The 23,929-nt window shown below is 40.5% G+C and overlaps 2 protein-coding genes across 2 annotated transcripts; one reads left to right on the top strand and one right to left on the bottom strand.

Moving 5' to 3' along the window:
• Nucleotides 1–227: 227 nt before the first annotated feature.
• On the top strand, nucleotides 228–17,392 carry LOC115382035 (dipeptidyl peptidase 9-like; the record flags this gene model as incomplete). The annotated part of the gene is made up of 21 exons (XM_030083679.1): nucleotides 228–321; nucleotides 2,707–2,797; nucleotides 3,327–3,571; nucleotides 5,476–5,588; nucleotides 6,613–6,786; nucleotides 6,962–7,130; nucleotides 7,213–7,323; nucleotides 8,032–8,160; nucleotides 8,341–8,402; nucleotides 8,500–8,600; nucleotides 8,705–8,882; nucleotides 9,840–9,999; nucleotides 11,251–11,330; nucleotides 11,984–12,154; nucleotides 12,780–12,918; nucleotides 13,151–13,296; nucleotides 13,783–13,929; nucleotides 14,229–14,381; nucleotides 14,554–14,696; nucleotides 14,902–15,013; nucleotides 15,240–17,392. Coding segments are annotated over 21 exons (2,811 nt in total), but the record flags the coding sequence as incomplete, so codon positions are not given.
• Nucleotides 17,393–19,336: 1,944 nt separating this feature from the next.
• On the bottom strand, nucleotides 19,337–22,285 carry LOC115381349 (angiopoietin-related protein 4-like). Its single transcript, XM_030082648.1, has 7 exons — nucleotides 21,751–22,285; nucleotides 21,400–21,507; nucleotides 21,218–21,305; nucleotides 20,529–20,642; nucleotides 20,283–20,378; nucleotides 19,926–20,195; nucleotides 19,337–19,819 (listed from the first exon to the last, which is right to left on the bottom strand). The coding sequence occupies exons 1-7, from the start codon at nucleotides 22,213–22,215 to the stop codon at nucleotides 19,638–19,640; spliced, it is 1,323 nt and encodes a 440-aa protein (XP_029938508.1). The 5' UTR covers nucleotides 22,216–22,285; the 3' UTR covers nucleotides 19,337–19,637.
• Between the last annotated feature and the right edge of the window lie 1,644 nt (nucleotides 22,286–23,929).

Here is a 23,929-nt window from a genome sequence, read left to right as displayed (position 1 = left end):
CTGATGGTCCGACCCCCAGCTGCTCAATGACCTGCCCCCGTTATTAAAACGGAAAGCGCGCTCCTTTAGGCAGGTTAAAACTTCAGTCAGGGTGGAATGTGTATAATTAGGCCATTTACAAAGGGCGAGCGGGTGATATCCGGGTTAAAGGTGCGATTGTGCCTTCTTTTGATTCCGCTACCTGTTTCCGCGTCGCGAGCGGCTCCGCTCATTGGACCCTGCTGTAATTAACGCCTCCGACCAGCCGCCGCGATTCAGCCCCGACGGCCGCTCGACGGCAGCAGGAGTCCCATCTGCATGCTCTCCGGCCGGAGAGAGAAAGTAAGTTGAAAACCCGACGCGACCAAAACACCCCCGATGATTTTCATTATCGTTTTGAATGTGCTGCTTAGTTTTCGCGCTAGCTAGCTAGTTCCTGTTTCCCGGCTGTCTGGTTTTCAGACCCAAACATGCTTCATCCTCCCGCCCTCTCTCTCTCCCTGCCTCCCTCCCTCCCTCTCTCCCTCTCTCTCTTTCCCCCTCTCTCGGAAGGCTTTCGCCTGTTTCAGCAGCTTTGACGCCTGTCTCATCGCGGTCCCAGGTGTTTCACCTCCACAGGCTGTACAGCCATGATACTGTGATACTCCGTGTCCTCACCTGACCTCGTGGGAGACTTCATTAATTACTGTTTTATCTCTCACACCTGCTTCAAGCTGCGCCCCACAAACCGTGTGCACTTAGTTTTCAGCACGCTGTGGTCTTTTTCTTTTTTTCTCTGTAGAATTAAGTTAATGCAGACCGTTGAACACATTTAAGTATGTGGTTAGTCAAGGTAATGAAAAATTATTCGATGCAATCATTTCAAGTTATTTGTCTTCAAACCTAAACTCATTTGACTGAAACTACTGGGTGAAATACAGAAAAGCTACACTAATAACTGCAATGGATCTCTAATTGAAGTTTACAACCTACATAGATTTTTTTTTTTTTTTTGGGTGAAAATATGATTTTGTACAGTTTTGCACATTTCAGTAAGAATTCAGCCTCCCTGCCAGTCCCAGTCCTCCATGGCCTTGTCCTGGATGTGTTCAGTGTTAAGCTCTTAACACAGTTGACTTTACTGAATGTATCATGAGGCTCAGTAGAAAGCCTCATCACAGCCAATCATTGCTGTCAGGTGTGTTGAAGTGAGGACACTTTGAAACTGCAGGGATCCAGACCAGTGGAGTTTGTCAGTCATCATCTCGGGTGACATGAGCTGCAGTGCAGAGGGAAACTTCTGACTTTACTGAAAAAGCTAGACTGATCACAACTTGCAGCAATTTTAATTATGTCCCTAATATGTTCACTCACTTGCTGAAGTGATGCCGGTGTCTTCTGTGTCTCCTGGAAATGCATGGACAAGAAGAGGAGCAATACTACCCCCTCTCCCCCAGTGATTAACTTCCAACAGTGGTATTCAAATAAAGTAGTTTAATATCTTTAGTCTTTTCAGCGTTTATTTACTGTTTAAAATGAAATCATTCAAATACAGAGGTTTGTTTGGCCTCAAACAAAGCTACAGATGTTTTCAGTTTGTGGAACAGATCTAGAAATGTTTTGAAATGAATCTGGGGAAATGGATACAAATAATGATACTGCTTTTGACAAAAGTAATTAAGAGACTGCATTAATGATCCTGAATATTTGGTAACGGTTAAATATAAGCAAAAAGTTTGTTGGACTTTGGAGTTTTTTATGCAGACTAATCCTCCTCAGATGCTCAACAGGAATATTGTTCTGTAGGTTTTTGCATCTTAAGGAACGGGGCCAACAGATGAGCATGTGTGTACTCTAATGAAAATGCAGCTGAACTTTTGATATTGAATTATGTTATTTTTATTATTCATTCACCTTGCAATTGTTTTTATGTGAGGTCAAAGTGTGTTTTTGAAATAAAGCAATTCAATTGTTAAAATGTAAGAAAATACAGCAGTGTGAGTTATGGAAAACAATTGAAGCTGCTTTACACTCAGTACCTCAAAAATATACCCGTCTTTTTGACAAACTTGTTTACAGAAAAAATAACCTGTTATTGTCTGTGCACATTTCTTTTTTTGTTTTGCTCAATTTTTTTGGTCTCTGTTTAAACAACTGTAAAACTCGCTGACTCGTATTTTCATTAGTCTGAGACTTGCAGCTCAAACATAGATTGAATAAGATATCTTTTATGATTCAAACTCACTCAAAAATTTTGTATTGACACCAAAGCAAGCTATACTGTGACAGCTCTAACAAAAGAAAAAAAGTAAGTGGTGAAGGCAGCTGCTTTTGAGTTTACTTTAAATGAACTTCTGTTGACTTCTTAGTTTGCTGAGGCCTCTACCTCCAGTGAAAAAATGTGGATTATCAGTGCGATATTTGCCACGGTAATGGCACAGACGTTGAAGTGTCGCAGTCATGCAGCTGAGTCTCGCTCTGTGAGCCTGAGCTTCACACAGCAGGAAGCGTAGCCGGCGGTCAGCCGGACAACAGCAGCTCCTCAATGAAGCAGGACGGAGACGTCTGCCAGGACCAAGGCCGAAACCTCAGTAACCAATTTTTCTGTTTGTCGTGTTAAGAGCTTAACAGAGAGTGTCAAATAATTTTTCCTCTCGCTAGTGTCCTGTTTTAATTTTTTAGTTTTTTGACAGTCAGTTGGTTTAAACATTGCTGTAAATGATGTAGATTTTAACTGTTGTTTTGCAGGATGTGAGGCCTGGTTCAGGCTTGTTGAGTACTTAGTGCGCAGACGAAAAAGACTGAAAATCGAAGACAAAACAGAAGACTGCAAGAAAAGGTAGGAAAACTTAAAAATATAACTTGGACAGTAATAATTACCTTAGAATGACATTTATTTTGAACAAATGAATTTTTTGTCTCCTTTTTGTGTGTTTTTTAAATACCCTCAAATGATGCATTTATTTTATGCAGAACCTTTTGTAGAAGTGTCCATCTGAAAGTACAAAAATAGATCCTCTTTAAAAATGAACAAGCAGAGTAAAGGCCATTATTAAAAGGTAAATGTTAGGATAGGTTTCAAAGGTCAATAAAGTCTGATTTAACATATATATATAAAAAAAAAAAGATTAAATGTCATCAAAGTCTTTTTTTGTACAAAAATTTTGTTCTGATCTCTCAAGTGGTGGTTGTTATTTTTCAGTCTCAAAGCAGTAGACCCATCATGGAATTAGGAAACAGTTGCTTTGTCTTTGCTTGGAGAAAGTAACATTTAAAGACTTTTTTTTTTTTTTTTTACTTTTAAAGATATTTCATAACGGAACATTTTGATTCGTTAGTTTTTCACCCCTCAGTCTTTCCACTGACAGCACCGGAGGGGCCCCAGCTGGCACGAGGGTCGTGGAGGAGCTCTCGGACAGCACAGAGGTGGTGGAAATGGAGGACGTGAATTCCACCCAGTTCCAGGTGGAAAAGCACACGTGGGACGGCCTGCGGAAAATCGTCCATAAAACCCACAGAAACGCTTCTCTGGTGGCTCTCAAGGCACCGCATGACTTCCAGTTTGTTCAGAAAGACGAGGCCAGTCGGCACTCTCACCGCATCTACTATCTGGGTGAGCAGAGAAAACGCAAACCTGAGTCTTATATACAAATATGTCGTATATAGTGATTTGAAACAAAGTCTGAGATTAAACAACCTTGCCAAATCTTGTTTTTAAATGAAAACAATCTAAAGTGAATTACCAGCAGTTTAGTTATAAAGCTTTGAGCAGGTTGTGATTATTTGCTTTACGGATATTCAGTCACTCTCTTTCAGTCTCTTTTGAAAAGTGGCATGTCTGTGTGAGAACACTGTGGCTGCAGTTGAGTCAGAGTTTCCAGCCTGGATCTGTGTCATTCTCATCTGACTTCCTGATTTTGCTGGCGTTTGTCAGTGTGTGTTGGAGAAAGTGTAAAACTTACTCAACCAGGATCATCACCATGGCTTGTGGACATCTTCCTGCTTTAGTCTGTGGTTGTAGAGCTCAGAAACTCTTCTAAATGACTTGTGTGTTTTTGTTGACCACATTGCATCAAGCAAACAGTGTTATGTCAAATTCGGCCCCCCACCAAAGCTTGATGAGACTGTATAAATATATAGTCCAGGACTATTCGGTATTTATGCCTTGGTTCAAGCATAGCCTGACACAGCAGGTGGCAGCTTTGTAGCTTCACTTTACTTTTTTTTTTTTTTTTTAAGTATATTCATTTGTAGACACATTTAGACACTTGTAGACAAGTATTGTAATTGCTGCAATTGGTTTTGATCAAAATGGGACCTGAATTTTCCAGAGAAAATAATGATTATAAAACAGCAGAAGGCTTTTAAAATTACTTCACTTTAATATTTTTCATCTTCTTTTGAACTGCGTGTGGGTGTGCCGCTGTCGGCCAGGCCTGACTCCTGCATCTTGAACGTAATATGGGCGTAGCAAGTGTAGAAGATTTAATACATGAGTAAAAACACTGGTGCATTATCACTGTGTCCTGTTCATATTTGGAGCTGTAGAGACAGGACAGGTTCTATCTGAACCCACAAGAACGTTAGTCAATAATGTAGCTTTTAATTATTAAATGGATTATCTATACCGTAGAATTTTGAGCAGCTGTGCTGAATGTCAAATCAGACATTTTAGAGTCCTTTGAACTGGCTTCACTTTTCATAAGTTGTTATATTAAAATACATGCAGACCCTGTTCAGACCCAAGGACTAAATACGGCATATGTGGACAAAGCAAAAATTAAAACGATCTGAACATGAAGCACTTTGTCTTTAAAGCAGAAGTCAATGTCTGCTGCATGAAAAACTTCCTAAAGGAGCAGAAGAAGACGCATTGTGCTATCTACCTTATTGGAGTGAATGTAATGTGAGGGAATCCGTTTTATTCCAAATATAATGAAAACAAAGCTGCACAATGAAAATGAAAACTTGCCATGCTTGGAAAAAACACTTAAAATGATCTAATATTTATTTTTGGGGGGTGTCGTATGCACCAGAATGCAACAGAAGTAATTTGTTCGTCATCCTGATAAAACTCCACAAGCTGTAATAAAAAAAGACTGTGAGAAGGGCACAAATCGCATTACCTCTATAAACCCTTGTACTAAAATTAAACTAGGAAAAACTTTTTTTATGTAAAGGTTTGATATCTGCAAGACAGGAGACCATTTTCAGACAACGATCAAACGCTTTTCTCAAAGTCATCGATTGACCTTCACCACTATGCTGCCTTCAGCTGTTACTACCTCCTGAAGTCTGAGATCATTATCTTCAATGGACTACCCTGACATCTGCAGTCCAGAAAGCAGAACTGCGTCACCGTTAGCCATTAAATGTAGTCTGTTCCTCAAAGCTCGCCTGTACACCACTCTCAACACAGGTGGCACCTTGACTCATGTGTAGTGTGACATGTCAGATTAGCTTTATCGTGTGTGTGTGTGTGTGTGTGTGTGTGTGTGTGTGTGTGCGCCCTCACAGGAATGACTTTCAGCAGCATTGAAAACATGCTATTCTACTCAGACATCCCCAAGAAGATCTGCAAAGACGCCCTGCTGACTCTGAGTTGGAAACCAATGCTGTCCCACTTTCAGGTGAGAATGATGATCAGGCCTCGTTCTGTGTTGTAACATTTTAAAATGACAGATTTGTATTTGAAACATGTTGAACAAACAGAAAACCTTGACTGGTGTCCCTGGTTTGGTCCACGGACCATATGTTTGACCACAATAACAGAAAACCTGAGGAAGCTCTCTTTCCCGTCAGGGGCACAGCTCCGCATTTGGTCGGAACATGTTTTTTCATTGTTTGCAGATTGTGTCTTTCTGTTCAGCGTTGGATTGGTGAAATCCTCATTTCCTCTGCAAAGCCCTTTTGGGTGATTTGCATCATTTGTAATTATTGGTAAATATTGGTAAATATAATTGGTAGATCGCGCCCATCACCCAAGATCACCAGACACCTCCTCTTAAAGCTTTTTGTTGTTTTTGTTTATCGCTATGCTGCTGTGCAATCAGGGAAGGGCGGGGCCATGCTGAGAAAGGCTGCAGGCAGACAATAAATAGGGAAATGTTGACTTGAAACTAATATTTTAGCACAAAATGCTGTATTGATATAAACATTGTATTTTTCAAAATCAAATTTTTAAGAAAATATCAAGATATCAATCATTTTGATTTTGCCCAGCACAGTATCAAAGCTTTCAAACTGTGGCACATTCTAGAACGCTCAAGGTTCTGATGCTTGAGTAGACTGAGCTGAATTGACCTCTTCATGGCTGAGAGTAAGCAGAGACTCGACCCACACGATGCTCTCAGATTGTACCAAAGCAATAATATTTTTTCATGGCAATGTACATCAGAAAATGTGTGAAATATATCCCCTGTGCAAATATTTGGAGCTCTAAGCTGTTGGAGTCTTCGTTTTCTTTTAACTGCTGATTTCATTCAGTACTCTCAGAGAAGTAGTAACCAGTTTGCTGTCTTATTTGATCCTTTCAGTAACGACTTGCAGCATTTTATTTAAAAACTATTTGCTTGTTTTCATGCTTGAACAAAATCTCCCTGTGGGTCAGGCCCGGCCTTGACACTTTCTGTGTACTGTGACCTCTGACCTCAGGCCAACCCTCACCATGGTGTCTTCTCTCTGGAGGAGGAGCTGCTGCGAGAGAGAAAGCGTATGGGGGTGTTTGGCATCACCTCGTATGACCACCACCGAGGCAGCGGCCTCTTCCTATTTCAGGCCAACAGCAGTCTGTACTACTGCCGTGACGGCGCCAGCAACCGCTTTACTGTGAGTTCAACCGCGGCCGAGTTCCAGTCTGCCCGCCGCGCGGCGTCGTAACACCAGTACAAACATGTTAAAAGAGCGACTGGCAGTGTTTCGAGTTCTTTGACATATTCTGATCCCAGGAGTAGATGTTACAGTTTCTGCAGCTCCAAACCTTTACTCCACTAATGTTTTTCAGACTTCTCCCCTAAAGCCAATAGAGATTAAGAGCCAGTGCTCAGGTGCACGAATGGACCCCAAAATCTGCCCTGGGGACCCCAACTTCATCAGCTTCATCCACAATAACGACATCTGGGTGACCAGTATCGTCACGGGAGAGGAGAGGAGGCTCACCTTCTGTCATAAAGGTCAGGGGTCATTTATACAACATTTTTACTTTATTGTCCTCGTGCTGTTGTCTCCTTTTTTATATTTTTTTTCCCCCTGCAGGTGTTGGTAACCCAAAAGAAGATCCCATATCTGCAGGTGTTGCCACTTTTGTCACACAAGAGGAGTTTAATCGCTTCACTGGATACTGGTGGTCTCCAGCTGCCTGTGATGGTCAGTTATTAACAATAATAAAATTAATCATATTGAACTGTTTTCAATTGCTCTGTTTTAATAGCAATAAGTAATTCAACTTCATCAAAGCTTCAGAAAGAGCTTTAGTAGTTGCAAAGAGTTGCAGCTTTTCTCTACCCAGTTTTTCTTTTTAATATTTCCTTTGTTTGGAAGAGGATTTAAATGGACTGTAATTTAAAATTTCATGACATATTGAAGTGTAAAGACGTGCCGTCATCTGTCCAGAGAGGTAAGTGACAATAATCATTCGAGCCAACTCGATCGTCTTTATGCCAGCAAGCGTTTGAAAGCCACTTTTGCTCTTTGTCAGTCATTTAAAATCTTTATTTTTCCTTCATTCTTGCAGTGTTTGTCCTCAAATCATTGTTTTGATCACAATCAACATAAAAGGCTGAATGATGCAAGAACAAACTGAATATTAATTATTAGCTGAGGCAAAATGTTTACGTGTTTTTGTGATAGTTATAAAGCTAAAGCTAGTGCAAAACAGAAAAAGTAGATCAGAAAGAATAACTACCAAAGCAATTTTTTAATTAAAAAAAAAAACCCTTTTAATTGTTTTTGAAGAAATTGCATTTTTAGTAACCAGTTATTTTAATAGTGGTGGGTTTTCCAGGTTTTGTTCAGGATTACTGAGCTGAAATTGCAATATTTACTGAGTTTTCTTGTCATTACTTTTTGACCCAGACAATGGTGACGGTAAGACACTGCAGATTCTGTACGAACAGGTGGACGAGTCTCAGGTGGAGATCGTCCACGTCCCATCTTCGACCCTGGAGGAGCGCAAGACGGACATCTACAGATACCCACATGCAGGTATGAAAGCAGGGAAACATCTTGTCTCTTCGTACACTGTACACATTTTTATCTTTCATTGTTGCTCCTTCCTAATTGTCATTGAATTTGATTTAGATTTTATATCTGTTAACTAAATGGGTTTAAGGTTTTTTTTTTTTCTGGTAATTTGATACCAAACTCACTTCAATTTGTTTCCAGGCAGCACGAATCCAGGCATCACTCTCAAAATATCAGAAATCAAGACAGACAACCTTGGCAAAGTGAGGACTCATTCAGTGTCACCTTTGGGTTTTTTCTGTTGTAAACGACACACTGAAGTAGTTTTTGCTGTGGTGTGGTTCTCCTTCTTCTTGACAGATTGTCAGCATACAGGATAAGGAACTGCCTGTGCCTTTCACCACTCTGTTTCCCAATGTCGAGTACATGACCAGAGTCGGCTGGACAAAAGATGGTCGATAGTAAGTTACTTTATTTTTTACGTAGGTCAAAAAATACATTTAAAAAAATATATAACTCAAGAGTGATTGAGTCCTCGCTCATCTCTTTTCTCTCTGTGTGCCAGTGCATACGCATTCATGATGGACCGACAGCAGCGGCATCTGCAGCTGGTCATGCTCCCTCATGCACTTTTCATCCCTGCAAACCTGGACAAAGACAAAAGACAAGCAACTCTGGAGGCTCTAGGAGACACGGTCCAGCCCTTCATCATCTATGAAGAAACCAATGATATTTGGATCAATGTGAGTAACATCACCAACTTGGAAAATTTATCATTTACTGCATTGAGCAGCATAGGATAAGTTTTCAACAAACAGCTGCAGTGTCAGTCCTGTCCTAATTTTATTATAAACTATATTGCCTAAAGTGTTGATTTGCATTCCTTCTCATGCACATGTTTTTGAGAGACATCTCTTTCCTAACTTATAAAATGTAATATCGGTCCATGCTTTGCAGCTTCAACTCTTCTGAAAAGGTTTATAGGTGTTTATGGCAATTTTTTATTTCTCCTCAAGGAAATTTGTAAGGTCAGACATTGATGAGAAGGACTGACTCGCAGTCTGCGTTCTAATTCATTCCAAAGATTCTCTGCCACGCTGTGAGACCAAACTCGCTCTCCCATGTCGTTATGGACCTCACTTTGTGCACTGGTGTGCAATCATGCATGAGAGTGATCTCCAAGCTGTCCCTTCAAACTTTGGAGCATGAAATCGTCCAAAATGTCTTGGAATGCTGAAGACTTCACTGAAACTAAGGGGCGGAGCCAAAATCCCCAAAAATAACCCAGACTATAATCACCACTCCACTAAACATTAGACTTGGTACAGTGCAGTCAGACAGGTGCCATTTGTTTCTTTTTGCAGTCTACCACTTTGTGTTGGTGTTATCAATAGCTTCCGCTTTGTTGTAATACTGTCAGTTAATTGTGTAATATGTTTCCCAGCTGGACTCACTGCACAGGTGCCATCTTATCACTGTCCCATGCTGGAATTCAGAGCGACCCCTTTTTTCACAAATGTCTGTAGAAATAGTCTGCATCCCTAGGTACTTCCTTATATACACCTTTGGCCATGGAAGTGATTGATTGGATCAGCCGGATTCAGTGATTTTGATAGCTGAGCAATTACTTTTGGCAGTACAGTGCTCTTTGAAAGCAACTTCCTGAAACTTTAATTGTGTGACTTCATGTCTGTCTCCAGGTCCATGACATCTTTCATCCCTTCGTCCAAACCAGTGAGGATGAAATGACCTTCATTATTGTAAATGAGACGAGAACTGGCTTCTGTCACCTGTATAAGATCACCTCAGCACTGGAGCGAAGCAGATATCAGTGGGCCAAAGGCTACACACACACTGAAGGTAACGTAATGTGGAACACTCAGGCTGCTGTTTGAATTTTAAAAGTCACTTCCTCTGCTTGCAAACAAAATGGCAAGAAAAAAAAAATCTCAAATTTCTTCTTTGCTCTGCATCTGGTTGTAAGTAGTGATGCTGTTTTCCTCCAAGCCACATAGTGTGTTTTCTAATATGGTGTGTTTCCTAATACCACACCAACAATTGTAATCGTTCATACCTTTATTTGTTAAAGCATGCTTAGTGTTTTTAAAAGTGGTAGCGTGGTCTACGTCCATCAACATAACTGTCCAACATCTGAACTCATGAAGAGAGATGCTAACCAGTTCTGGTGATTTCAAGTCTTTAAAGGCTATTCAAGGGTCTCTTTGCCACATGGAGCTTTCACCTACATGCCTGTAGTCTCAACTTGTTGAGTGCTGACAACAACAGAGTATCGTTATTTCTAAATCCTCTCAATTTGTCTTCTCACATAAATGCTTCAGAGAAATTCTTCATATCTGTTGGCATCGGGCATTTTGTAACCAGTGGGCCACATATATGGCGAACAAGAGATCAGCATCTAATGAAAATTAGTGCACATGCAGTAAAACTGTTTGGAAAAAATATAGCGGCCGGCTACCTTTAAAATAAGAGAACCTAAGTGCAAACAAAACCAAAAAAATGTACCTTTACCTGTCTTTGCTGTGTTGAAATATTCGAATTGGATGCACCATTATCAAGGTAATCATGGTCGGTCCATGTAGCCCTTCTTGCCACAGTTTTGTTTCACTGATGACCACCATTAACCTTTTTTCTGGTGTCAGGAACTTGTGGGGTCTACTTAATTTTCATACCAGTACTGTGCATCTTTTAACAGATATACGAAGAATGGTGATTTGTGTCTTTCTATACCTGGCTTGTTTATACTTTGATCTTCATTTAAATTGATGTCGTTTTTTTTGAAGACGATTTAATTTTTTGTCATTTTGGTTCTCTTTGTCTCGTCTTATGTTCAGAAGATTAGAGTCCTTAAATTAACAGACCTAAAGCAAACTTTTTATTTATATATTTGCATGTGTATATTAATTTTCCGAATTTGAACTTCTAAGTTTGCATTTTTACAAACAATTTGTTTCTAAATCAAGATTTGTTGTTGCGGTGTCCCTTGTGTTTCTTAGTCTTTTTCTCAGATTAGCTTTACTTTTTGTGTTGTTTGAGTTTTTATTAAAGCTTAATGTTCCTTAATGTTCACTGACGTCTTTACTCATTTATCAGGTGATTTCAGGTGTTCAGTCAAAGAGGAGGTGATGTTGACGAGTGGCGAGTGGGAGGTGATGGCCAGTAATGGGGCAAAGGTACTTATTGGTCAATTACCGTGATGTTTGATTACAGACATCTATGAATTGAGCGCACCGGTGATCTCCCCCAACCAAACAACCCCACACGGCCACAAGTGTTGTAAAAGCTTTAAATATTCTGCTGCCAGATCATTATTTTACCGATTAGAAACTCATAAATCAACATAATGAAAACACTGAGCAATAAATTGATCATGATAATTGAGCATATATAACAGTACTATTTTTTTTCATCGAAGTTCAGATCAGTAATGAAGAGATACTGTGTTCCCACAGTGAGTGCCTTTTTTTTTTCTTTTTTTTTTTTTTTTTTTGTAGACTGAAAATTTTTGTGATATTTTTGAATCTAGATTTTATACAAGTGAGCTCTTACCACAGTACTGTCCATCTCTAAAGTCTCCCCGTCCAGTCTCAGGTTACAGTGAGGCCAAACACCAATGAACACCATCAACACACAAAAAAACAGCAGCCTTCAAATTATTGATCGAAGTTCCTGTGAAATTGTCCTGGTGAAGGATTGCTTTGGTGCTATTTATTATGATATGAATTCTGCACAGTGTAACTGAAGTACAACAGAAACGGACTTTTAACTGATTTTGAAACTGAATCTCCCAACATCTCCACTTGTCTTTGTCATAATGTCCATACAGCAATCCTCAAGTCCTCAGATTTGGGTGGATGAAGCAGCCAAGCTGGTTTACTTCCAGGGGACCAAGGACTCTCCTCTGGAGCGCCACCTGTACGTGGTGAGCTACGAGTCGCCTGGTGAAATCGTCAGGCTCACTAAAGCCGGCTTCTCCCACAACTGCTCCCTGAGCCAGGTACAGAAGACTCCCCGTGCACCAAAAACCAATATTGTGTAAAACCAATATTTATTTTCATGCCAATTTTGACTCATTCCTTAGTTGTTTCTGTTGTTCAGGCCAGGTAATTTAATTAAAAGATACAACTTATTTTGAAGTCACTGGTGAATCTTTAGTCTGTGATTAATTTTTTTTTTATTACATAATTTGATAGCGTTATAAAAGAGCCTAGAAAAATTGTAATCAAGGTACAGAAGGACAACTGTGTTATAATTCAGTCTGAGAGTTTGAAGGTCATTTCATGCGAATGAAGTAGTGTTCAGGGTTAGTCAGTCCTGATCTGCAGGCTTTAGCTCTCCCCCTGCTTCAGCACACCTAAATCTACTAAATCTAATGTGGCTGTCTCAACCAACCTTGATTTAAAAAAACCAAAAAGTGCAGTAATGAGTCCTCATTGAAATCAGGTGTGTTGCAACTTGGAGGAACCTAAAACCTGCCGGACTCTGGCCCTCATGGCCCAGAATTGAATCACCCATAACTCATCACACACCACAAAGTATAGAAATATTATAAGCTTGGGTTTTTTAACTCATTGGAAATGCCATTTACGGTAATACTGGATTGTCTCTTTTCTGTCATACAGACCTTTGACGTGTTGATCAGCAATTACAGCAGCTTGTCCACTTCGCCTTGTGTTCACATCTACAAGCTGAGCGGCTCGGACAGCGACCCGCTCCACAAGCAGCCCGAGTTCTGGGCCAGCGTTTTGGAGTCGTCTGGCTGTCAGTCCTTTCCCTTTTTTAAAATAAAGCAAAGAACAAATACAAGAAAAACCAAATGATTTTAGATTTTTCAGTTTCTGCTGCTCTAATATATACAAATGCACAAAAAACAGTTTGATTTAAAACATGATGTAAAAGATATATATTTATATGTATATGTATATACTTTTTTTTCCTCAGTTCTGTTGTTTTTGACATGGTTGTTGACAACACCTCGTTGTTTTGATTGCAGATTTAACGGATGAAGTCTCACATCCGGAGATATTCAGCTTCACAGGAACCTCGGGCTTCAAGCTGTATGGCATGTTGTACAAACCGTACAATCTGGTGCCTGGAAAGAAGCATCCCACCGTGGTCTTCGTTTACGGTGGTCCTCAGGTTCACTCCTTCATGCTTTGTAATCACATTCATTCCCAACATCTCTATTGACCGAATCTGAGTTGTTCAGTTCAGTACATAAGAGTTTTCCTTCCGTTTTTAGATTATTCATACAAACTCATGTGTGGTATTTAACTTTTTGTTTTTTACTTGTATTGAATTTGTTTAAGCAGACGTTGCTGATTTGAGTATCTGTAATGTGATTGCTCTCAGCACTTGTTTGATATCAGATGAGTCTCGGAATTTTAATATCATTCAACTGACTGCAGGTATCGGTTGCATTGCTCAGTGAAATATTACAATTATGTGTTTTATGTTTAAAAGAGTGGTTTTGTTTGTAACTCCAATCTTTGGGAGTTACAAACCCTGATAGCTGAACAAGTGACCACACACTGTACTGAGGTTGTAATGTCTATTCATCTGTTGTGGGATCAGTCACAAGATCACAAAATGGTAAGAGCACGCTGTTTTGTTTTTTTCCCCTAGGTGCAGTTGGTAAACAACGCTTACAAAGGAGTGAAGTATTTGCAGTTAACGACTTTGGCGTCTCTCGGCTATGTGGTGCTGATCATCGATGGGCGGGGTTCCTGCCAGCGAGGACTCAAGTTTGAAGGAGCTGTGAAAGACAAAATGGTAGAAATCTATTCAACATTTGGAGTGCAATAATTTTCGTTTATGTTCATATTAAGTTTTTGTGTTCCTTACTGCCTCGTCATATGCATGCATGTCCAGTCACATGGAATCCAGTTTCTTTTGTAGCGATATTCACAACATAGTCATCTCATTGCACTTAACCTTCAATAATTATGGAGATAGAACCCAGAAACTCCATATGAGATGCACAGGTCACACACTGGCTGGTTGGAGTCTATTTTAATATTGTTGATATATTTTCATGGCATCTGTGTAAAACATCTGCTCTTCTACTGCAGGGTAAAGTGGAGATCAGTGACCAAGTAGAGGGTTTGCTCTACGTGGCAGAGAAGCACCACTTTGTGGATCTGACTCGCGTCGCCATCCACGGCTGGTCGTATGGAGGCTTTCTCTCCCTCATGGGACTCATCCACAGACCTGACATCTTTAAGGTCGAAACCTCCCGTGTTTGAATTACAGATTATTTTTGCAGATTTGGAAGCAGATAAACACAGATGCACTTATTGCAAACTTTTTTTGCACATGTGACAAATGTGTTTGGCATGTGTTTTGAGAAATGGCAGTTATTGAGATGATCTGAAAACTGTTTTGTCATTGCTTCAGGTTGCCATTGCTGGAGCTCCAGTGACACTGTGGAGGGCGTACGACACTGGCTACACAGAGCGGTATCTGGACACACCTGAAAAGAACCAGAAAGGATACGACGATTGCTCTGTTGCTCTGCATGTTGACAAGCTTCCCAATGAGTAAGTGCTGTGGAGATGAAACTTCCTGTTAATACTCAGGTGTTTTAGAACTGCACTGACCAGCTTCAACGCAGTATGATGTTGCTTATATTTTACTTATTGCTGCTTTGAACAGTTGGCGGCAGTGTCCTTGTACCAATCACAAGATTGGCTTCCTGTTGTGTAAATGTAGGTGTAATATTTTGGTTCTTTGTACTCCAAACAGGCCAAACAGACTGCTGATCCTGCATGGCTTTCTGGATGAAAATGTGCACTTTTTTCACACCAACTACCTGGTGTATCAACTCGTCCAAGCAGGAAAGCCGTACAACCTGCAGGTAAGCTGGTAATAAAAGGTTTTTTATTTAAGTAAACACACTCCCAAACAACAGCTGAGAGTAAGTGTTGTACTAAAATGCAGTGGCCTAGCAACTTTATAGATTATTTTTTTTAATGTGCTTCTAGTTGTTAGATTGTAGTTCTTGGTATTAGACCTTGGAACATCTAAAATGATTTGAACTTGCTACAAATTGTAACACTGTGACTGTGTTCATACTGTATCAGGTTTATCCCAACGAACGGCACAGCATCAGGTGTCCACAGTCTGGGGAGCACTACGAGATCACGGTGCTGCAATTCCTCCAGGACAACCTCTGATGAGCCTTTTGACACACCGACGCTCCCTCCCTCCTCCGTTTGTGCCACACACTCACATTCCTCCTCTTTTTTTTTTCTGAAAAAAAAAGACATCTTATTTTATTTGATCTGTATGGAGTTGTACGAATCCTTTTGAGCTGCTTCTCAGTGTTAAGTTAATGCAGCATTTCAGCACCAGTAGCCTGTGAGCTGATTTCAGACCATGGTTCTAAAGTCATATTTTTTGGTGCAATCCTGCAGCAGCAGATCTGCAGGAAGTTTAATGACAAGCTGCTCGTTATAGTCAGGTGTTTAGTGGCCTGAAACATGTAGAAATGTGAGAGTCAACACCTTCAGAGTGAAGGAAACCTACACCAGGAGGCGCTATTCACAAACATGACTGGAGTTATTTGTGTTGTAAGGATGGCAGAAAGTGAAGATTTATTTTGTCACAATTTCAGGTGTGAAAACATTGTTTTGAAACATAACCAAATAAACAACTCCCACGTTCTGTTTTCACTTCTTACAGGTGCCATTCCTTTAGTTTTGTTTTCTGGAAACAAACTGACTGAACATCAGTTCAGCCTCTGTGATTCAATGATAATGTAAACAATTCCAAGCGTACAAAAGCAAAGGTTAACTTTTTATTCAATTCAGCTTTACTTATATAGCGCCAGATACAGCACAGTCACTTCAAGGCACTTTTTCCAGAGAAAACCCAACAGTTCCACATAAGCAAGCAAAAACTGACTGGAAAGGGGGAAAAAATTTTTTTTAAAATGAATAGACCTTTGCAGAACCAGTCTCAGAAGTGGTGCTTTCTGCTATTCCAGGTTGGACTGAGGGAATAGAAAGAAAAGGAAAGGACAGATTGATTCTCTGCATCAGCACAGCATTGCTCCACTCACTGCAGCTGGATCCGAGAGAAACTACAGGAGGGAGGGAGTTCAGAGGTTCCTCAGTGTTGCTGGAAAATAAAAGCATCGCCATTAAGAGGCAATATATGTTTAGATGACTTCTCAGGTGTTTTGAGCCGAATGTAATAACTTCTGTTTTATCTGAAAGTTGATCAGTGTCATCTGGCTTCATAGATAAGCAGATCTGTGTATCATCTGCATAACAATGGAAGTTAATGGTGTTTCCTGATGATGTTCCCTACAGGAAACGTGTAATATGAAGAGTATAGGTTCTAAGACAGAACCCTGTGGAACTCCATGTTTAACTTTGATCTGAGCCGAATCATTAATATTAACGAAGTGGAACCTGTCTGCCAAATATGATTGAAATCGGTTTAATGCTGTCTCTTTAATTTCAACATATATATATATTCTAGTCTCTGTAGTAGGATATCATGATCAACAGTATCAAATGCAGCACTGAGATCTAACAGGACCGGAACAGAGACCAGTCCTTTATCTCAGGCTGTGAGAAGATCATTAGTGACTTTTACCAGAGCTGTCTCTGTACTGTGATGAGCTCTGAAACCTGACTGAAAAGAGTCGAATAGATCATTATTATATAAATGGTCACAAAGCAGGCTTTCAACAGCTTTAAAGGGAAGGTTTGATATTAACCTTTAACTTGTTAGAACACCTGGATCAAGGGTGGGCTTTTTGAGGAGAGGTTTAATAACAGCAACCTAAAAGGCCTTGTGAACATAACCTGTTAGATAAGTTGATCTAATCTAATATTGATGTACTGATCAGGGCAAATGTCTTTGAACAGTCTCGTTGGGATTGGATCTAATGTGCAAGTTGTAGGTTTAGATGAGGCCACAATTGAGGATAACTCAGAGTTCAGTAGGATGGAATCTGGATAGTTGTGAGTCAGGTTCTACTGACAGATCCGAAGATGTGGTTGATCAGTCTGTGACCACTTTGGGGAGAGTGCTTTCAATTTTATCTGTAATAGTTATAATTTTGTCGTTAAAGAACTTTAAAAAAATCATTGCTGTTTAAGGTTAAAGGGATCTGAGGTTTGTTAAAGCTGTGACTTTTTGTCAGCCTGGCTATAGTGCTAAAGAGAAACCTGGGGTTGTTCTGGTTTTCTTCTATTAAGGAGGAATCGTAGGCAGTTCCAGTTTTGTGTAGGTTTTTTTTTTTTTTTTTTTAAATAGCTTAACAGACTTTATTTCCAGGCAGTACGAAATACTTCCAGTTGAGATAGATGCCATTTCCTCTCTAGTTTTCATGCTGATTTCTTTAATGAGTGTTGTGGATTTTATCTTCAGGGGAGCAGTCGAATCAAGTGTGGAGCAGAGTGAAGCTGCCACTCCATCTACAACTAAATCAATCTGAGTAGGGCTGACTCTGCAGTCCATTGGGTCCACAGATGGGAATTAAGTCAGTATTGATGGGATCATTTCCTTGAATTTGGTCACACCATCCTCTGACAGACGTCTCCTGTATTTAAATTTTTTCCTCAGGTGCTTAAAAGCCAGTAAATGTAAACTCAAATCATGTCAGGAAGTGATCAGACAGTACAGGTTGGTGGAGAAAAACTGTTAATTGATCAGCATCAATAATTGAGATCAAGATCGAGGGTGTGATTGAAATAACGAGTAGGTTTGTTGACCTGCGAAAATCAGATTATATGGAGTAATGAACTAAATGCAGTGTTGAGGCTGTCAGTGTCAACATCTACATATATGCTTAAGGTTAACCTTCCCTATGTTTTTATTTGCTTTGCGTTTTGTTTTTAGTGTGTTGTGATGTTATCAAACTACAGCAGGTATTCACAAATTAAAAGCCTTAAGTGCCAAATTTTTATCCTTTGTTTATAGATTCATTTTTCTTGCTAACAGTTCAACCAATAGAAGGATTTTTAAACATATTGTTATTCTGAGGTGCCTTGCAAAAGTTGAGCATCTGCTCATTGCGTTTACTTCAGGGAATCAGCCTACAACTGGACCTACAACAGAGAAATGCCTCCTTTAACCCAGTATCTAATGATGTGTCCATGGCTCATGTTGTCCGATACTGAAGGAACAATAAACAGAAGTTGATAAAGAATCTTTTTTCAAAGTGTTTTCCCTCATTCTGAAGTGTATTTTCAAACATTTCATGCACGATTCTATTTAAATAAGCTCAAATCTTAAGTGGTGGTTGCACAGACATCAAATGACAGAATTTTGGTTTTGTCACCATTGATTAACCAGCTCTTGCTACAAAATGTAAAAACTCTTCAAGGAGTCTTACATTGTAAAACCAATTTACAAATTTACATTTTTGATAAATCTGTACTATCTAACCCCACAATCTTGATTGAGGCTGAAGACAACTGAATAACATCTGGACATCTGCTCAGACCATTAGCCACGTTGTGTGCCATGTCTGATTTGATTTTCACAGAAACTACAGCTTCTATGAAGAAGAACGCTTGGAAAAGGCATTGTCCCGACCCTCACGTTCTTCCTGCTGCTCCGCCCAGAGGACCTCTCCAATGTTCCCTAAGGGGCATTTACCCGGCATTTGAAATCTTTTGCATTAAATTCATGGAACTTTTTCCTGGGCTTTTAGCAGACTGACATGTATTTTCTGGAATGCTTTATTTGTAAAAAAAAAAAAAAAGGTTCAGGTGTTTAACTGAATTTTCTAAGCCTTAAATATTTGGAAAGATTTCAGGAAATGTTTGACTATATTTTGTTTTAGAAGTACACTGACATCTGTTGAGAATAGTGTTAATCCTGTGTATATTTTCATTTGTTTGTTCAGCTGTTGTGCTGCAACATCTACTTGTAAAAATCCTAAATTCATTGCAAAGAGATTAAAACATGAATCTGTTTTTCATAATTTTGCTCAATAGAAATGATTCAGCATGTTATGGACAATCTAAAGTTGATAATCTACAATCAATCTTTGATAATGATTGGTAACAGTAATGAAATTCCTCATAAATTACATAATTGTTTAGGGTCAGCTAATTTCTTTACAAATCTCTTGTTCCTGTAATTATCGTGCCCTTATGCAAGTAAAATGTAGAAATAAGTGTCGGATGTATATTTTCACAACAAATAAACAGATTCATTAAATCAATGTTTTTTATTTTTAGTCACTTCTTATAAATGAAATAGAAAATGTACAAAGGAAGACACTGTGCATTTTAAAAGCAAATTAAAACACCGTTACAAAATAGGCAAAACCCTCACAAAGGGAATAAAGTAAAGCTGTCAATATGACTGAACAGAAGACACCTTATGGCGTACAATAGAAATGTGATCATTCAGTGCATCAGGACGGTACGTTCAGTGGCCGCCCTGCTTCGAGTCTCTCAGCGGTTTGAAAACTCGTCTCTGGTTTTCAGTGGTGTTGACTTCCAGCTGACGGCTCACTGTTGTGTTGATGCTGGTGCGATCTTAAGAAGCGTTGTCTTGAGCGGGCGGGCTGGTCCCTGTTTTCTCGTCCAGAACATCGCCTGCTTCCCGAACAAGTGTCTCCTGTTTACGCTCGGCCTCCTGGGATACTTCCCGTTGAGGTTTGAATCGCCACAGTTGCTGAACCACCAACCACCTGCAACACAAGAGAACTTATCTGAACAACTGCTACGAAGCTTCGTCTATTATAAAAATGCTGGGTGACTGGACTCTTGAATGGGGTTTCAGAGAAGTGGACGCACCTGAGAGCAGCTCAGCACAGTTGATGTCCGCGGCGAGGTCGTTGTCTCTGTCGACAGTGGAAAAGGGGACGCCTCTGGCGATGTTCTCCTGAAGCCCGGACGGCGACTCCTGCCCCAGGTGAAGGGCGAAATTCTCCTGCTCCCCATCCAGGTGAAACTGGTAGCGGACCTCCTGCTGCTGTCCCTCATTGTCTGACAGCTCCACCTGCAGGACGTAGCGGCCTTGTTTGGACAGCGAGTGGATTTTGTCCAAGCCCAACCAAAACTCGCCTGTGAGAAGATAAGATGTTCGGTTAATTTCTGGCGGGGGGGATTCAATATCGCAGGTTTACACAAACTGATGTAAGGCAGACTCACCATTTAGGCTCCCGAAGCCCTTCTTATAGTCGTCCCACTGTTGGTTGAAGCTTTGGGATCCATCATGACGTCTCTGGATGATCGTCCAGCCTCCTTCTGCAGGAAGAAAGTCACAGGCATTTTACAACTTAACTCAAAATAATGGGTAGGAGAAAAAGGTGTGTCTGAGAAATTTGTGTGATATTGTGGTGATTTTAAATGATATTTAAACCTGGCTGCATGATGAATATGTACTGTTTGACTCACCTGAGGTCATTTCACAGAAGACGCTGAAGGGTTGCGAGTTCTCGGGCTGGATTGTGTAAACGCCGCTCACTTTCTGGCCTTGTACGAAGAGATTATGACAGTCTCTCGCCAAACCTTGAAGGGGCAACAAAAAAAAAAGCAAAATCCTGATTAATAAATCAAGTGCTTGAGGATGAGCTCCTGTATATCTACTGAAGGATTCATGAGGACTAACTATTGCCTTTACTGCATGCCTCATAACACTGGTTTCATGATCTGCTGCTGGAGTTTTGTGCGCCCTACAAACACTGTAGACTGCAGGTGTGTCTGAAACGCTGCAGCTGCTGCTCCCGCCTTCTTTTCCTCTGATCATTGGACTTTGTCTGAACGACTCTGCCAGCATGTCAAACATTGTAAACTGAGGTGCAAAGGTAAATCTGCTCTGCCCATGTGTGAGCTTGTGCATGTGTGAACTCACAGCTGACAGTAAAAAAAACAAAACCAGTATTTCCTTGTAAATGTGAGTTCAGGGGGGAGGAATCTGTAATCCTGTGATTCACCTCAGACAGTTTCTCACTGCGGCTATAAGCTCTAATGTGAGTTCACCTTTAACTTTGGGAATGTTTCAGTTTATCTCATATGACAAAGTTTTTCCTGGACCCTTCTCTTGCTGTTATTTTCAGTTTCTAGTTGTAAAAAATAATAGTTACCTGCTTCAGTGGGGGTCTGCTCGGCCGCGCCCCTCAGGACGGTCTCTTCGTCTCTGCGTCGGTGTGATTTCACTCTCTTGTGAGAAACCTGCAGGAAACACAGATTCAGAAGATTAAAGTTGGCTCGTTCAGGTGAAGAGCAGGAAAGGGGCAGATGTGAGCTGTGATGGGGAATAACGCACCTTGCTCTGCAGTGCCTGCAGATGCACACTCTGTTTCTCCAGTTTGTCCTGTTGCTGCTTGATTTTCTCCACCAGCTGGTCGATGCGTTTGTTCTGAGCAGCCACAAACTAAATAGAAAAATGCACAGAAAAAAAAGACAAACGTGAGCTTTGAAATATCATATTGTTTGTGTGCTTTGTTTCACATACTGCATCTGTCTGAAAACTTTCAGCACAAGAAACTTACAGATACAAAACAATCTGTGTGTAAATATATTTGGTGGCTGCTGTGACTTATCCAGCATCTGTTTAAAGGTTATGTGATGTGCGTAAATAGCATGATGGTCTTCATGAGAGATATATTTAACTCACCTGGATGAATGAGACTCCTGTGTGGTCGTGGTCGTTGTCGTCCAGTGTCGGCCCCTTCAGCACCTCCTCCAGTCTCTCCATCCTGGAATGGATGTCCTCCGTCTCCTTCTTCACCGCCTCCACCTTCACCATTGCCTCTTCGGCCAGCTCTGAGGTCTTCCTCTCCCTCACCTCTGCCTCCTCCTGTCTGCTTTTCAGAGCTTCGTCTTGTTCCTGCTGTCTTCTCTCCAGCTCAACCAGTGAGCCATTGAAGGCTTTCAGCTTGGCGTTCACGTCTCTCATCTGGACCTTGGTCTTGTCCACATGCTCCTTCAGGCCCTGGCCGAGCTGCAGGAGGCCGTGGGCCACCACGTTCACATCATCCCAGGAAGCGTGCTTCTCCCGGCCTCGCCTCTCGGTGGGGAAGCCGGCAGCCGCGTGCACCAAGATGGTCACAAGGACGATGAGTAGCTGGGGCGTCTTCATCTTTGTGTGTCTGCTGAGTGTTTGATCGATCAGTGGCTGTGTTGCTGCTGAGTGTCCTCTTGCTTCGCTGTCTCTGCTATGTGCTGCTGGAGGCATTGTGAGGCTCTTATAGCTCAGTGCCGCAGCGCAGGCCTCCTCTGATTGGCTGCTGGAAGGTGGAGGAGGGAGGGGAGGGAGAGGAGAGGAGGGGAGGGAGGGGTGGAGGCGGGGGAAGTGTTCACTGTAAGGAACACCACCATGCTGCAATGGAAGCTTTCAATTACAGGTTACACCCTCGACAATGCAGGAATGTGACGCGATTTCTTTTTTTTTATTATTAGTATTTTTTTTTTTTTTGAGAGGAGACTATTTTTTGTTTTTTTTTAATTGAAGATCTGGACATCCCCTCTAATCTTCAGTTCTTAAAAACATTAAACTAAAGACAAATGGTAGAAGACACCAACATACAAAAACAGGAATGTTCAAAATAAACAGAACCTATGTCGACCTTACATTCTAGAAACCTTCTTATGGTGGTTTTCCTTCATGTTTGATCAAATATTATCACCAAACCCCAAACATAGTCCTGGGCTCCAGGTCGAGAACCACATATTTGATTGTTGCAGCTTTAATCTCACCTTTCTGTGGTCATTTGGCTTAAAATACAACCTCACTGAATGATCGATGAATCTAATACACACTGAGGATCAGACTTCGGCATCTAATGTTTTTCGACTCATTTCTTGTCCTTAAAAGATCGGTTTTTTTTCATCATAAACTGGGTTGCTAGACAGTAGTGAGAGATCACTTACATTGATAGCTGCCAGGTTGCAGCTCCTCAGTATTTTTCATTTATTTATTTACTTTTTTATTTCTTTGACGACAAAACAAAGATGGATACATTTTTTATTTTGACAGTTTATCTGGAGATTGAAGCCAAAGGGTTCCAGAATCAGGAATGTGGGAGAACATTCAGGGTCGGAGGAGTCAGTGTGAGAAGTAGGGGAAAGTTCAGCCCTCAGGCTGTTTTACTCACTCATTCCTGATGACAAAATCCTACAATCACACACGTAGGCACGCAGGCAGAAACAAGGCACGTGGTCTGACACACACCAGAACACACTCACCCTGCATGATGGCTCACAGGACTTTGGCTTGTACCTTTGTCCATTTTATTTATGTGACTGAGGCATAAAAATACACAATTTCACAATACACATTATTGACTATAATTGACTCTTCAGGCAAGAAAATACCTGTTTTTTGGTGTTTTGTCTTCACTTCCAGAATTGACACAGCATGGTTAACTTTTGATGATATATTGTTTATCTGCATCGTGTTCTATGATTAATTCTGTCCTCTTTTATAATTTTTTGATTAATAGTTATCAAAGCTCAATCACATTTTTCTGATCTTTTAACTGTTACCATTGTCAGCTCATATTATTTTCAATCTCTACCACTGCATTTCATGCATGGTATTCCTCATTTTCTTTTATTGTTGTTTGTCTGTTTACATCTTACATAACTCTTTCGGGAACCACAATCTCTCTGTGTACAAACATGTTCTTTTATGTGTTTTCCCTGTATCTTTCCTGCACTTTCATGGATACTGTGTCCCATTTTGCTCATTCACAATTACATTTTGGTCATTTGGTATCTCTTTGGTGCTGTTTTGCAGTACTTTCGGTGTTTCTTATTGTCCTTAATTGTTTTCTTATTTCACATCACTAGGT

Source organism: Salarias fasciatus, chromosome 23 (genome assembly GCF_902148845.1).
Source record: "Salarias fasciatus chromosome 23, fSalaFa1.1, whole genome shotgun sequence".
Taxonomy (NCBI): Eukaryota; Metazoa; Chordata; class Actinopteri; order Blenniiformes; family Blenniidae; genus Salarias; species Salarias fasciatus.
Note: the sequence above shows the minus strand (reverse complement) of the source record. Positions and strands in the feature narration are given on the sequence as shown.